Source organism: Parasteatoda tepidariorum, chromosome 2 (assembly GCF_043381705.1).
Source record: "Parasteatoda tepidariorum isolate YZ-2023 chromosome 2, CAS_Ptep_4.0, whole genome shotgun sequence".
Taxonomy (NCBI): domain Eukaryota; kingdom Metazoa; phylum Arthropoda; class Arachnida; order Araneae; family Theridiidae; genus Parasteatoda; species Parasteatoda tepidariorum.
The window spans coordinates 23,416,250-23,431,370 of record NC_092205.1 but is presented as its reverse complement, the minus strand read 5'-3'; the positions used below and the strand labels follow the sequence as shown (position 1 = coordinate 23,431,370).

General features: G+C 30.3%; 1 protein-coding gene across 1 annotated transcript in view; it reads right to left on the bottom strand.

Annotated features, from left to right (window-relative positions):
- LOC107442351 (obscurin) overlaps nucleotides 1-15,121 on the bottom strand; it is a gene marked incomplete in the record, with an annotated part of 263,706 nt that overhangs the window by 64,911 nt on the left and 183,674 nt on the right. The window contains 9 exon segments of the mRNA XM_071177300.1: nucleotides 1,453-1,628; nucleotides 1,718-1,835; nucleotides 3,362-3,531; nucleotides 4,479-4,593; nucleotides 5,895-6,073; nucleotides 8,904-9,012; nucleotides 11,387-11,565; nucleotides 13,241-13,346; nucleotides 14,370-14,542. Of these exon segments, the coding sequence (XP_071033401.1) occupies nucleotides 1,453-1,628; nucleotides 1,718-1,835; nucleotides 3,362-3,531; nucleotides 4,479-4,593; nucleotides 5,895-6,073; nucleotides 8,904-9,012; nucleotides 11,387-11,565; nucleotides 13,241-13,346; nucleotides 14,370-14,542 (1,325 nt within the window).

Genomic DNA, 15,121 nt, shown 5'->3' with positions numbered 1-15,121 from the left:
CTACTACGATGCATTAGGTTACAGTTTGCTAAATGTAACAAAAGCTTATTGTTCCCCAATGTTAAAGTAAAAAGAACAATTTTTTCAATTTATATTTCATCCAAAGCAAACAATGTGTGCACCTTTAAGACTCTTTTGCGAACTCCGAGGTAATATGAAATTATGCTTTTTTTGCGAATAATATGCTATTTTTATAACTGCTGTGAGTTTGCAACTGTTTCTCATGGCTGCTAAGTCAAGCTTAGTCTAAAGCCAGCGCTGTTTACACTTATTTTACAAATGGCGCAAAACTACAATATGGAGAAAAGCCACAGGTTTGTGAAAAGAAAAATCGTTTGTGATTTAATTTTTTTCGTATTTAGAACTTACTCCAATGTAGTATTACTTGGACTAATAAAAATTTGCAAAAACTGAAAAAAAGGTGGTGGAAAAAATTTCATCAAATTGGTGATTTTTAAAAAAGGTTTAATAACTTTTATAATATTCACGTTATTTGTCAGTTTTAAATTCCGGATAATTGGTGCACTGCATGATTATCGGATTGCTTTAAACGTAAGGCAAATAAACTATGGCTTTTTCCTTTTCTTGGCGACAGAGCTTCGAAAAACAGCATTATTATACTTTTTCAGAATCATTGTGAAAAAAGTAAATGTATTAGAGGTCAAGCAAAATAATTCTTTAGCGAGGTAGAAGTAAAAACGCCATTGAAAACTGCCGAATCACTTGTGAGGAAGATGCTATTAAAAAAACCAAACCCTGTTTGATTGCAGACGAAACAAAATTTGAAAGGAGATTTTTAGAAACATTTCCAAATGTTAAGATTAATTTATCTTATATAATTGATTAAAAATTCATTAGCTTCAAAAAAAATATTTAGATGGAAATAAAAATCAACATGTTTCGAGCAATCAAAAATAGGCACCAATCTGAAAACTTGCTGGACGTAAATGAGGAAAAGCAAAAGTGATTTGAAGCATGAAACGTAAAGTTGCCAACGAAAAGTATAAAATAGAGATGAAAAACAAAACTAGAAAAACATGCGACTTAAGTTACTCCAAACATTTTCATAGCTCGTGGAAATGCATTTTGGAAATAGTCTTGGAAATAGGCACCTATTTTTGAGTGCTTGAAACATGTCGACTTTTATTACCATCTTCGTAAAGTTTTTTTTTATCAAGAATATATTTTCGCTTCAGTATATTGGGATTATTTATTTAACTTAACTAATAATGTTTTGGTATAATAATTGTTGCTACAGTATGCAGTTAGTAAGTTTCTAATGGTCTTACGGGAATTTTGTAAAAAGTACAGAGCTTAGCTAATATTTATGTGGCATTTCCCCTTCCATGAATATTTTATGAAGTTTGCAAAATTCCTTTTAATTCAAGTTGTAAGAATTTAAGTATTTCATTATTAATAATTAATTTACTCATTAATAACGAATTAGCATACCAAGTACTTGTGTGAGAGCAGCGCTCCTAGCTTTTCCTTCAGAATTAGAAGCAATGACTGTATATTTTCCAGCGTCTTTCTGACTGGCCTTATCAATAGTCAGAGCAATTGTTCCATCTGGTTCTTCCGTGATCTTAATTCTGCCATCATCTGATAAATCTTCCCCATCCTTCTGCCTGTAACGCATACAAAATGGTGAAGTGTTATTGTTGCAAAAAAGGGAACTCAACAACATTATATTATTTTAGCGGTTATTTCTTCTTACCATTTGATGGATGTTGGTTTTCCTGTTACTTTAGCTGTTAGCTGTAACAGTTGTCCTTCAATAACATCAAGTTTCTCCAGTTCTTTAGTGAATTCAGGCTTCTTTCCAGCTGGGATTGCTGTAAAGAATTAAAATAAAAGTGACCAATCAAATTAATTTTAATCTTTATTTGAAAAAAAAAATTTTTTTTTTGCTTCATCGTTGAAACAGATAATAAGTTAACATGATATGAAAGCTCAAAGCTATATGCTTCTCGTCAAGATGATAAAAGTTCAGATTTCGAAAGCATGAAACTAATGCGGAAAAAATGAGAGAAACCGTAGTAGCCGAGAAGACGGTGGTAGCCAAAGCATGCAATTAAAGAAAAAAATACATTTACAAAATTTCATTTAGTTTGAATGTGACCTTCTTTAAACTGTTGAAAACAGTTGTAAAATTTTGTTTAATTGACTAACTAAAAAAACTTGAGCTTAAAATAATTTATTAGCAAATTGTTTCCTGCATTTTGTTCATTAAAATGTGATACTTTTAAGGATCAATAAAGAAAGTAATTTGAAGTTTATTTAATTAGAAAAAAATTTTATATATTGAAAAATTTTAAAGTTCCGTAAACAGAGCTAAATTGAAGTCTCTGTGAAATGAGATTAACACATTAGCACAACTCACTGCAATCTCTACAAAAAAAAATTTCATTTTGGAAGATAAGGTTAGTATACAGGATGTTCTAAAGTATCCTTTGGAGAGTGGATAAATGAAATCAAGAGCATGAAAACTTATTACAGAATGTAAAATTGAAAACCACGTTGAAAGAGTAAATATCAGGTTTCGACATCACGCTGGAAAAGAACAACAAAAAATACTACAGAATTGCTACCAATACTAATAAATAATTGCTGCTACCATTATTATCCAATCTACAACGAAATAAAAGCGACACCCGGGCACGATCAAAGATGTCAAATGTGCTTTAGATGTTTGCCGAAGTGGCGAAAATACGTACTATGAGAGACTCCGGTGTGTCCCCAAGCATCGCATCAAATAGTGATTAAGGCGATCCTTTAGGAAAAAACTCTCACGAACTGAGATCTGGTGAGTGTGGTGGCCATGATACGGATCCCTCACGTCCCAATCCTCCTCAATGAGTACGTTGCAGCAGGGTGATTATGTACCTGAGGGGCATAATGAGCAGGAACACCATCAATGCACGAAACATCATCGAATACAAGCACTTAATTTAGGTAAAGCAAACCTCCACCTTCCGTCTCGTCTAGATTTAGAGTATATCTGTGTTTTTAGATGGTGGTAACCTGATGTGCAATCCCATGTTCAATGCTAAATTTTCATAATTTTGGTGTGTCTGCGTCGGAGTTGTCACCTCTTCATGAATTTTGTTGGTCAAATTTTGAATCACCTCGTATTTCTTAGCACTCTATGTGCCTTTAGAGAATTACAGGATAATTATCATTCCCGACGGAATAATGGCTTTTTTACAATACCTTTCTACACATTTGAGATTAAAAGATTTAAGTAAAAGTTTTAAGTAATGAAGCTGAAGTAATAAGTTCACCGACTTAATTTTGAGAGAAGTTTCTCAATTAAATAATTTAATGCGAATAATTTAGAAGATTTAAGAAAAAGACTGACTTGTAACTGGAGCTTCTGATCTGACTTCACCGGCATCACTGACTGCTTCGATGGAGTACACACCCGCATCATCAGGTGAGACATTACTGATAAGTAGAGCAACTGTTCCATCGTCCGATTCTTCCATGGAAAAGCGCCCATTCAATTCAATAGGCTTACCATCTTTCAACCTAAGCAATATAACATAAAACAGTTTTAATAAAATAAAAAAAAGCAGACTGATTTGTCAAGTAAAAGGGTGAGTTCGAAAATAAATTTCCCCTGGCGACTTTGGACAGAGGTGTGAAAAGAAAACAAAACATATTATGAGATATTAAAGAATAGAAGTAACTTTATTTTTCCACATAGTTACGAAGTATGGTGAAACATATGTCATACCACTTTATAAGCTTCAAAAAGCCTTCCAGGAATAGTTCACGTCTTTACTAAGTTATACTTTATTCTCGAATTCGGCTATTTTATTGAGAATTGAAAATTTCAGTGAAAAAACATTGATGAAATTTTTTATAGATGTATATACTTTACATTAATTTTAATATGTTGTTATAGAAAAAATTATGTTTTTCTTTTCAAAGTTAGCTATTTTTTTATTGGCATTTTACTTGAATAATCACGAGAAATAATTAAATTATTAAATAAATTATGGATTATTGACGAATGGAAATAATTATAATTATAGGTTTCAAAAATTATTATCTGTTAAAAGAAGTCTGAACTCTCAAAACCAGTATGAACATATTCCACGGATATTTAGAGTTCCGCAGAACTCTTTTTGTTAACCACTGATATTCTTATACGAATTTAGAATCAATAAGTTAGTCAACTAATTACATCTAAAATTGTAATAAGTTAGTCAAAGAAAAGTTTTATTATTTTAATAGATATTACATTGCAATTGTTTTAAAATAAAAGAATAGTAGATATTTTGGATCATAAAACAAATTTAACAGCTTTATTTTAACAGTATAGACGTTTTTTGCTCTTGACAGGTAGAGAAAATTAAAAATTTATATGGCTTTTTCTCGACTAATAGACTAGATTAAATTGAAGTGGCTTTTCAAAATCCCGAGTTTCAGATATAAAAAAAAAATTAAATAAAAATAAGTAAATAATTTACCAGGTAATTTTTGGTTTTGGTTCTCCTGTCACTTTTGCTACTAATTTTCCAGGTTTTCCTTCAACCAGCTGAGTTGGTTTCAGTTCTTGTTCCATTTCAGGTTTTCTCGTTGTAACTAAAAAGCAATTGATTTTTGAAAGTCACATTTCGAATCAATTATTTTGATTCATCAATTATTTTGATCCATCAATTATTTTGATCCATCAATTATTTTGATCAAATCAATTATTTTGATTCAATAAAAGTATCTTATATCTTAGTATTTTCGGATAATATGATTATTTTCATAACTGTTGCGATTTTATGACAGTTATTCACGACTGTTAGATTAAGTATTGCCTGCATTTGGCTTTTCGCGCTAAACGTCATTATGAAGAAAAAACCCCCAACTTTTAGAAAATGAAAAACGTTTTTGGTCTAATTTTGTAATATTTGGAAAGCTAATCCAATGCTACATAGACAAAACTCTTAAAAATTTGCCAACATTTGAGAAGTATTCGCTAATTTTAAATATTTTTATTTTGGTAAAAAATAGTGCCAATTAGGAAGTTTTTGGCAAAAAGTCTCAGATAATTCTTTACTGCAAGATGGTCATATTTTGTTTAAAATTATAGTTGTGCTTTAAGTTCAAGGGGCTTCAACTGAGGATTATTTTTTATTTTCCATAAAAAAAAATTAACAATTACTCAATCCTGCGTTAGAGTTATATTTAGTGCTGCACTGCGCTCTAAATTCACATTTAAGTTATATTTTGTGCAGCATTGCACTGTAAATTTGCATTAAAGTTATATTTGGTGCTGCATTGCACTATAAATTTGCGTTAAAGTTATATTTGGTGCAGCATTGCACTGTAAATTTGTGTTAAAGTTATAATTGGTGCCGCATTTCAGTGTAAATTAGGCGTGAGGGGAAGCACGCTTTTTGCTTTTAAAAAATTGTTTGTCTATTATAAGTTTAAAAATTATAGTCTATTATAAGTTACATAAAACGTCTTTTGAGATAAATCCTCTTTTGGCAGCAACAGAATTATCTTTATTGCACAAATAAACACATACATGATTTTTGTTTGCAGTAAACTTCTGTTTCCGGGGAATGTTCGATAGGACAACAAACGTTCACATTCTCGCGCTCAATTCCGAACAATCTACCATTGTCGTCTAACAGTTACACCAAAATTGGCGAAAATAGGTCATTAAATGCACCTGAGCTTGGCGTAAGCTTTCTCATTTATTGATGTTAAGATTTAATAACAAAAGTATGTATTCGGTATTAACTTTAAACAAAGTATTCATTCACACAATGTTTGGACTTTTCACCCAATTCGGAGGTATTACACTAGGTAGGTATTACTGTTATTCGAAGTGAAAAGTATAGAAAATAGATGACAAATGAAAAGTATTTCATGAAATATCTCACCTTTTACAGTGAGTGAACCACTTGTAGATGATTTTCCCATCTCGTTTGAAGCTTCACATGTATATTTGCCAGCACTGGATTTGTTGACTTTCTTCAGTTTCAAGCTGTGACTCATGCCATCTTTCTCAGAAGATATGATGCAGTTCTTATTTTCTTTCAGATCAGAATCCTCCAAAAGCCTAAAACATTCAAATTAACTTAAAAATATGGATTTACGAAAGAATTAAATTTTGCGCTATTTGTGCTAAATTATAATGCTAACGAAAAAAAGCTGATAGTTCAAAATTATTTAAAACAGATCGTTACTCAAACGGGAGCCTGTAGACTATTTAGCAATAATTTAAGTATTGTTGTGGCGTTTTTTCGCTGTGCTAATTTCGTGTTTGGCCTATCAGATCATGTCATTTAACATTGCCCGATGCCAACAAGTCACGCTTTAAAGTTTAACACTTTAAGTCTTACTGAGAAATTCAGCGAAGTTTATGCAAAATGGTAATTGAAAATTGCGAAAAAATTTATTTTACCAGATATGCTGTCTTTTATATAACCCTATAATATATATTTTACAGATTAATGCAATTTCTTATTAAAAACTTATGAACTTTTCTTATTAACTTTTTTCTATAAAAATTACACCTTGTAAGAATTTTGGGATATGCTATATTTACAAAGGATTACAGTATAGAATTTTGTAAAATTTATACTCCAAATGAATAAAAAATTTTAAATAATAAAAATAAAAAGAATAAAAATTTAAGAATAAAAATTCTTATTCATTCTTCTTTTTTCCACAAATGTTTGTAAAAAGGGTTAATATTAAAATTATTACAACTTATTTGCAACAAAAATTTTGCTCTATACGAGTATAACCATGTAGATATTTTACAACTTAAAATGTGTTCTTAATAGAAAAAATGAAAACACGGTCTTAAAGATTTGATCTAACTATTATTTGTGTAAGTAACTCATAATTGAAATAGCTATTTCATAAGTAAAAAGCAAATTTCTCTTATAAATAACTTTTTTTTTTGCAAATTGAACTAAATGTAAAATAAGACATAATCTACAATAAGTTGAAAAAGTCTGCTAAGGAGTGACCTTTTAAAACAAGAAATTATCGGTTAGATATTATACCTGTCAAAACAATAACAAATAAATTAAATAAAAATATATTAAAAAGTATTTATAATAATTATAAAAATTGCAAATGTTTAGCCAAACTTTTTATAATGTTTGACCTGTAGAAAACACAAGTTTGGCATTTATAATGTAAGATGTATTTAACTTGTTCTGCTTACGCTATAAGATATATTTAACTTGTTCCACTAAAGCTATGAGATATGTTGATTATGGTGGAAGATTCATGTTGTAAGATAAGCATGAAAATTCTGCTTGAAATACAAATTTAAATTTTACAAATCTGCAATTTGTAAAATGTTAATAAGAACTATGAAATAGATTCAGGTTGCTAATTATATGTATATAATATCAGTTCATGTGTTGATGCTATAGATAAGCAGCAGCATCAACAGATTCTGTATAGATTGATAAATATAATGTATTTTCTGTTTGATAGCTGTAAATATCCACAAGTTCAAAACGGATATTTTCATTTGAGATCTAATCAGTCTATTCGAGTACTGCATTTCTCCTGTTTTATTTTGTATTTTAAAATTCTGTTTTCTCACTATATTGAAAAAATCATTTCAATCGCTACCGTTGTTCCGGTTGTTCGACTTTATAATGCAATCTGTTTTGATGCGCTAAAATGTTAAACATGTGAATTTAAAATTATGAACATGTGTAAGAAAAAGCAATACGATTATCATACATATCACACACAATACCATTATATAAAAAAATTACACACACTGACACTAAGTTCGAGAATAATTAACTGTTAAAATTGTAGTTAAAAAAGGCATGAAGCTGCTCACAAACCTGCAAAAATGCAACGACAAAGCTGAAATTTGAAGTCCCCAAAGGGTCATTTCTGTTCATAAACCCATGTTTTTCTTTTCTTTTTAAAATTCTGATTTGTTTAAAAGTTATTGCCGATTTAAATACTTTATTTTGTAGATATTTTCAACTTTATTTTTGCTTTACATTGCAATTTTTTTAAGCGCTAAAACAACAAGACTTAAAAACTTGAAGTTGCAAAGTTACGTAAAAAATTTAATAAATGGAATTTAAAAAAAATTTATCATTTGATTATTAGTTCGCGAATTATCAACTATTAAATTTGCAGTAAAAAACATTATGCGGCATTTCATTTATCGCGGCTAGTTTCATTTATCTGTTAAACACGATTTTTTTTTCTTCAAAATTCTAATTTGTTCGAAAATTATATTTCTCTCCCTTGAGATATTCATTATATAAACTCGTTCTTTACTTGATGCCAAAAGTTACGAAAAAATTTATGAATATAATAAAAGAAATAAAAGAGTAAGAGAATGCCAGATATAAATCTTAACATTTGTACCAAAATTTTTAACAAAACGCTGTTAAATAAAATTATAATTATAATAATTATAAGGCTCTGAATTTAGAGCCTTATCTAAATCAAGGTTGGCAAGTTTCTGCCGAGGTGGTAGCCATTGGTAGAAACCGGTAGATTGCCATTGGTAGAAACCGGTTGCCATTGGTAGAAACCGGTTAAAACTGGCATGGCAGAAACCCTTTAATGCCACACTTGTGGCAGAAACTGGCAGAAATTAAGAAAATGACATAAGAGTAAGTACTGAGATTAACATGCAATGGATAATTCATAGAAAAATCACTTAAATGTTAAAAAAAGTACAATTAATTTAGTTTCTGCCGGCAAAAGGCCAATCCTGATCTAAATAAAATGACATCAAAATTTTAAGACATTGATTAAAGAGATCTATTTTTAAGAAGACAAAATTAAAATAAAATATTAATCTTCTATTGCTACAAGAAACATGGTAAATAGATAATTCATATCTTACTTTAATAATAATAAAACTTGTGAGATAATTGAGAACATACCATTTAACTGAAGGCGTTGGATATCCTTTCAATGATACATTCATAACCAATCCAGTTTCACCATCATTCACTTCCAGATCTGAAAGTTTCTTGATAAATTCAGGTTTCGCTGCAATCAGAAACATTTTACAGGATTAATAATGCGAAAATGATATTAAATAGTAAATGATAGTAAATAGCCAATCAAAAATTTTATCATATATTTCATTGCAATTTATTTAATTAACATATTCAATTGATAATTTTTGGAAATTAAGTAAAAGAACCGCCATAAAACTTTCGAAAATACTTTTTTTTCTTCTTAAACGTACTGTCGGCAAAATAGAAAATGAACCACCCTGAATGACTTTTGATTTAATGATCGGATCTTCACGTTCTTAACTCAATCTTAATGGTTCGAAGGGTTGACTCTAAATATACTAACACTTTAGAGCTGACGATATTTTAAGTTAAAAAATCAGGTTTAGAAACGAACTTTCTCTGAATAAAAATATCTTTTTTGATAGTTTCGGATTTCTGACCAAACTGATCGCGACTTTCGCCTAAAATAAAAGATACAGTCACACCCCAGTAAATACGAATCCAATAGTGTGGTCAGGAAAGCGGTCCAAAGTTTGGATCCTTTAATGTTCATTTCATTTTTTGCGTATTTCACCATATCTCGAGAAATTTTTAAGTGAATTTAAAAAAATTAGCACGCGACTATAAAATTTATTAATTCAAAGTTAATGCAAAACATAACTTGTAGTATATATTTACTATTTTTTATTATTTTAATTATTAATAGTCGAAAAGATTTCGAATAGTGCAAATTTTTATATCATATTAAGGATTGCAATTCTAAATTACAAAAAAAAAAACAATATTCGAGTGAAATTGATCGCATAGTTTCTGAGAAATCGAATTTTCAAAAAATCGTACTTTTAAAATTCGATGCCTCAGGAATTTTTTTATTTTGCGCACTCTAGTACATAGTTTCTCCTATTCGCAATCTTTGTATCAAAAAAAGAGCAAATATACATTACTATTATTGTCATTTCTATTGCAAGTTGAATTTTTTGTAGTATTCCATTTTTGGGGATCGGATAAAATCGAGTATTGCTGAATTAAAGGTGCTACGGGTAATTTTTTATAATTAGAGCTAAACAGCACGCCCATTCTTCAGTTCAAAATTACAAGGCCCACTTCGTAGTTTGCAATTATGAACTCAATCCAGAAAGGAATTCCTGGATCAAATTTTAGGGCAAAATTAGAAATTTATCGATGGAACCAATCGGTCCTTGCGTTGCATGGAGAGGAAAACCTTGTAATCCTCCTTCGATTAGCCCAATAAAATTAGATTCTCACGCTTGATCCATTCATCATTAAAAAAAAAAATTTCAGTCAGCGCTGTGGTCAGTGGCAGATGGAAGCAAACTTTTCGCCATATATCAGATTCGAGCCAGTGTCTGTAAATTAGGAGCCTGGGGCTTAATCCTCTTAGCCACCACGGTTCCGGCAACTGATATTGAGATAATAGTTGCTGCGATAACAGAGGTGAGTTCTATACTAATATGGGTACCTAATGTAGGTGCTATGGTAATGGGGTTTTTACTCGTTCCTGTCATCGGAACAGCAATGAAACTTTTGATTACCTTAATAAATTTTGATTAATTATACAACAGACATTAATTTTTACCCTTTTTTATGACTATTTCCCGCTTAAGTTTAAAAATCATTCTGAATTTAATTTCAATGCATATTGCATGAAACGTTACGTTAATAATAAACATGCATTTATACAAAAATAGTGCTTTACTAATATACTTCATGTAATAAATTTTCAAGTAAATTGGATGGTAAGTATATAAATTTGTCAAGCCTGTTTTTATTAGGTGTTCTGAAAAAGGGGTTTGCGAGCAATCGTTTAGTTTTACAACATTACGTTTTCTTCTCTTTAAAACTACAGTGTGTCCCACTTAAACAAACTTACTTTGATATTCTGCCATAACTAGAAGCAAAAAAAAAAAAAAAAAAAAAAAAAAAAAAAAAAAAAAAAAAAAAAAAAAAGCATTGAAAGCCAAGCCAAACATGTAAATTAATTAAAATCTAAACTAAATCTATAAAATCTAAGAACATGTTTACACTTCCTGCTTTACCTGGTCAGGAAAATAAACATTGATTAAGTAAAAAAGGTGGGCAGTGATTGTCCATTGAAAAGAAAAGTCACTCCTGATGATAGCTAATGTTTATAAATGACTTGAAATATAAGCGTATCATTCACTAAACTCTAGAGGATATCTACATAATCCAAGGCCTCAAAAATGACAGTAGTCAATCCTAAATTGAATTATGGCGACAAAAATAACTTTCCAGTTGAAAATTATTTAAAGATTACTTTTAATTTCTTTTTATCCATCGGTGCATTTCCAACAAAAAAAATCTCAAAAATAAAAAAATCTTCAAAAATCTTATCAATAAAAATTATGAAATGTTCACCTTACTTTTAATGTTCAAATTTCCAGTGCTAGCTTTTAAGCCATGTTCGTTTCTCAGTTCACAAGTATAGGCACCAACAACTGCGAGTGTTGCATTGTCAATCGTGAGTGTGTACACATTGTTTCCTTCGTCCGTCACTTTTATACGTTTTCCATCAATCGCCAATTCTTTGCCATCTTTCAACCTGCATTTCATTCGAAATTAAAAATATTGACATAATTTACATCGAAAAAAATAGAAAAGTATGTATTATTTACATTCCACTGTAATAAAAATATTCTTATACAGTCGAACCTCGATAACTCGAACCTCGATTTCACGAATTTTTCGATATCTCGTAGAAAAAAAAAATTCCCTTCAAATTTCCTATACACTCTATGTTAAAAAAACCTTGATTTCTCGATTTTTTTTTTCTAATCCCTCGATAACTTGAATTTTTTTTCTCCATAAATAGTGTAGATTTGTTTTCTGAAAATAAAAAAAATATTCAAAGACATTTTTATTTAAGAATAGAAAACCAATTCTCATAAACATAATCAATTCTCAAACAAACACTTTCTGCAGTAGACACTGTAAGGAGATTTATTGAGAGGCAGCTGAATATGTCAGAGGAGAGATTTTAAGCTATAGTCCACTTAGAAAGTGTAATAGACAAACTTTCTTACACATCTCTAAAGCAAACAACAATTGAATCTGCTTAAGTGTAAAAAGTGTTTTTAGAATAAATATGGAATAGTAAATAAGGTATGTAAAGAGCATTTTTCTTTATTCTACCATCGATAACATGCTATTTTCGATAATTCGAATTTTCGGTATCTCAAATTTTTCCTCCTCTCCCATCAAGTTCGAAATATCGAGGTTTGACTGTATATGTTTTCGCAATCAAAAACCCGTTCAAAACCGTGACTCACTTACATGATCACGAGATTATATTTTCACTGCCAACGGTATTATACTTGTATATATGAGGCGAGACTTTCTGACTCCCACAGCCCTATGATCACGCGGATGTCATGAATATGGTACTCGAGTATTGTATTTCGTATAAGAACGTATGTCTCAGACAGTGAAAGTCGGGGGGGGGGGGNAAAGGGGGAGTGACGCGTCTTTCCCCTTTTGCCAGTCCTGAATGATTTAAGGATTAGATTTATCTTATCAATTATCACTTATTAATAAAATGAATACTCAGAGCAATTTTTTTTACATAAAATGAAAAATAATTAAGAATTAAGTTTCAAACATAATGTGTGAAAATATAGATTAGTGTGACAATTAGTTTTTTGAATCATATCGAGCTAAAAGAAACAGAATTCGTAATTCGGTCGCAACATACAACATGCTAGTAAGAATATTAATTTTAATATCACAGGTAGACGAATAACTTAAATATTATGCAATAAAGATACGGTCGAAAACCGTAACTAACTTGTGCTTCTTCGGAATGTTCAGGTAGTTTGCGAGACAATAAACTTTCTCCTTTTTGAAATTCGACCGTGAAAAATTTACAACTGTTATCTGATAGTTTACAAACATAAGACGAAATTGGCGAAAATAATTCATAAATGGAATAAATGCATCGCAGCTTGGTGTATGCTTCCTTAATTATAGGTGTTTTTAGATTTAACTTCACGCTTTAAAGTGTATACAAATTCTCTATTCGGTATTAACTTCAAATAAAGCATTCATTTTACGTTATTTTTGCAGTTTTTTATCACCGAATTTGGGAGAGGTATTGCACCACAGTATTTACAGTGTAGTGTACGTCAATGTTTTTTTTTTCTAAGTAAAAATTTAAGAAACGAGTTTGAAATGAAATTTTATTTTGTATTTTTTAATATTTGAAACATGCATGTGTTTACCATTTTAAAGTTGGTTTTGGATTTCCATTTATTTCTATCTTAAATTGAAGAGTATCCCCTTCAAGACCTTCTACATTTGACATTCCTTTTATAAAAGTTGGAGAAGCTGAAATCATGAAATCATTTACACATAAGTTAATGCACATTTAACATTAGATTTGTACACGAATGAAATAAAAAAAAGTTATGCATTTTGATGACAAGGGAATGAATTCTACATGTACATATTTTATAGCATGAAATATAGTTTTTCCATATCCTTCATGCCTTATTTATTCCGGCTAAGAGTCTAGTTTTACTTGCAAATTGATACATCTCTCGTTTAATTTACACTGAGAAAGAAAAAAATGGTCAAAACTTCCAGAATATGGTAAAATTACCGTGTTACATAAATTATGGGAACACCCAAAAAGCTCGGTAATTTTTAACGAAACGTTTTGCTCATGACTTTGATAAAATTGTTAATAAAATTTGGTTTTATGATATATTATAAAATTTGGTAAATGTGGTAAAACTTGGTAATTTTACCATACCATAGTGCATTACATAAAAGCCATTTATTCGGTTACATTTATTTTCCAGTTATGAACTTCTTTACTGAATGTTAAGGTTATAGAAACTAGAGTTTTAAAAACCAGAATTTTCAATAAATCATCACGATCTGAACGAAAATATTACCAAAAAAAGGTTATAATAGAGTGTATTTCGGTTTTATCAATCAGAATGATACTTTTTTTCTTCGGAAATGTCATTATTATACATTTCGATAATTTTACGTGAATATTTTTCTCCGTGTACTTTCAACAATTTTAATGAAATATTTAAACATGATAAAAAAAAACAATTTCAGAAAAAAACATCTTCTAATATAGTTAACAAATAGATTACAAAATAGAAATTTAATACTTAGGATATTGATTAAAGACATAATTTTTAAAAATGGCAAATGACCCATGGCTCTATTTGAGATCACGGAAACGTTATTGATAAAACACTTAAAATTTCAAATTGAACAACTTTCTAAAAAAACAAGAGGAAAAAGTTTTTTTCTAAATTAGCAATTAATTGGACAAATAAAACATGGAAAAAAAGTTTTTATTTGAATAATTAAAAATTCTTAAATAGATACCTTTAACAACAACATTGCTGAATTCTGCTTGATTTCCAAGATTGTTGGTTATAACACAAGAGTAACTTCCAGAATCTAATGGTGTTGCATTTGAAATTTGTAAGCTTTGTTTGGCTCCGTCACTTACGATTTTAATCCTGTCACTCTTACCTACGGCTTGCCCATCTTTATACCTAAAGTAGTTTTAAATTAACAATTGTTTCTTTCACTTTACTATATCTACTTATTATTTAATACATTCGTCACATACACCGAAGAGCCATTACATTATGACCACCCTGCTAATAACACGTAGGACCAACTTTAGACCTCAAAACTGCTAGAACCCGCCGTGGCATTGATTCCACAAGGTGCTGATAGGGAGTCTGAGGTAGCTGGTACCAAGCACTCACCAACTGGTCCTGCAATTCCCTCACATTGCGAGGGTGTAGCGTGGCAGCACGAATTTGGTTTTCCAAGTAGAACCACAAATGCTCTATTGGATTAAGGTCAGGTGAATTTGGGGACCAAAACATGACTTGAAAATCACTGGAATGTTCCTCGAATCAATCTATGACGATTCGACCCTTATGACATGGTGCATTATCCTGTTGGTAAACACCTTCCCCCGCAGGAAAAACTGTTGCCATGAATGGGTGAACCTGGTCTGCAACTTTGTTCAAGTAGCTTACAGACGTCAGGGATTGTTCTATGAGGATTATGGGTCCTAATGTGCCCCATGAAAATATTGTTCCTGCCCACATTTTCGTTAC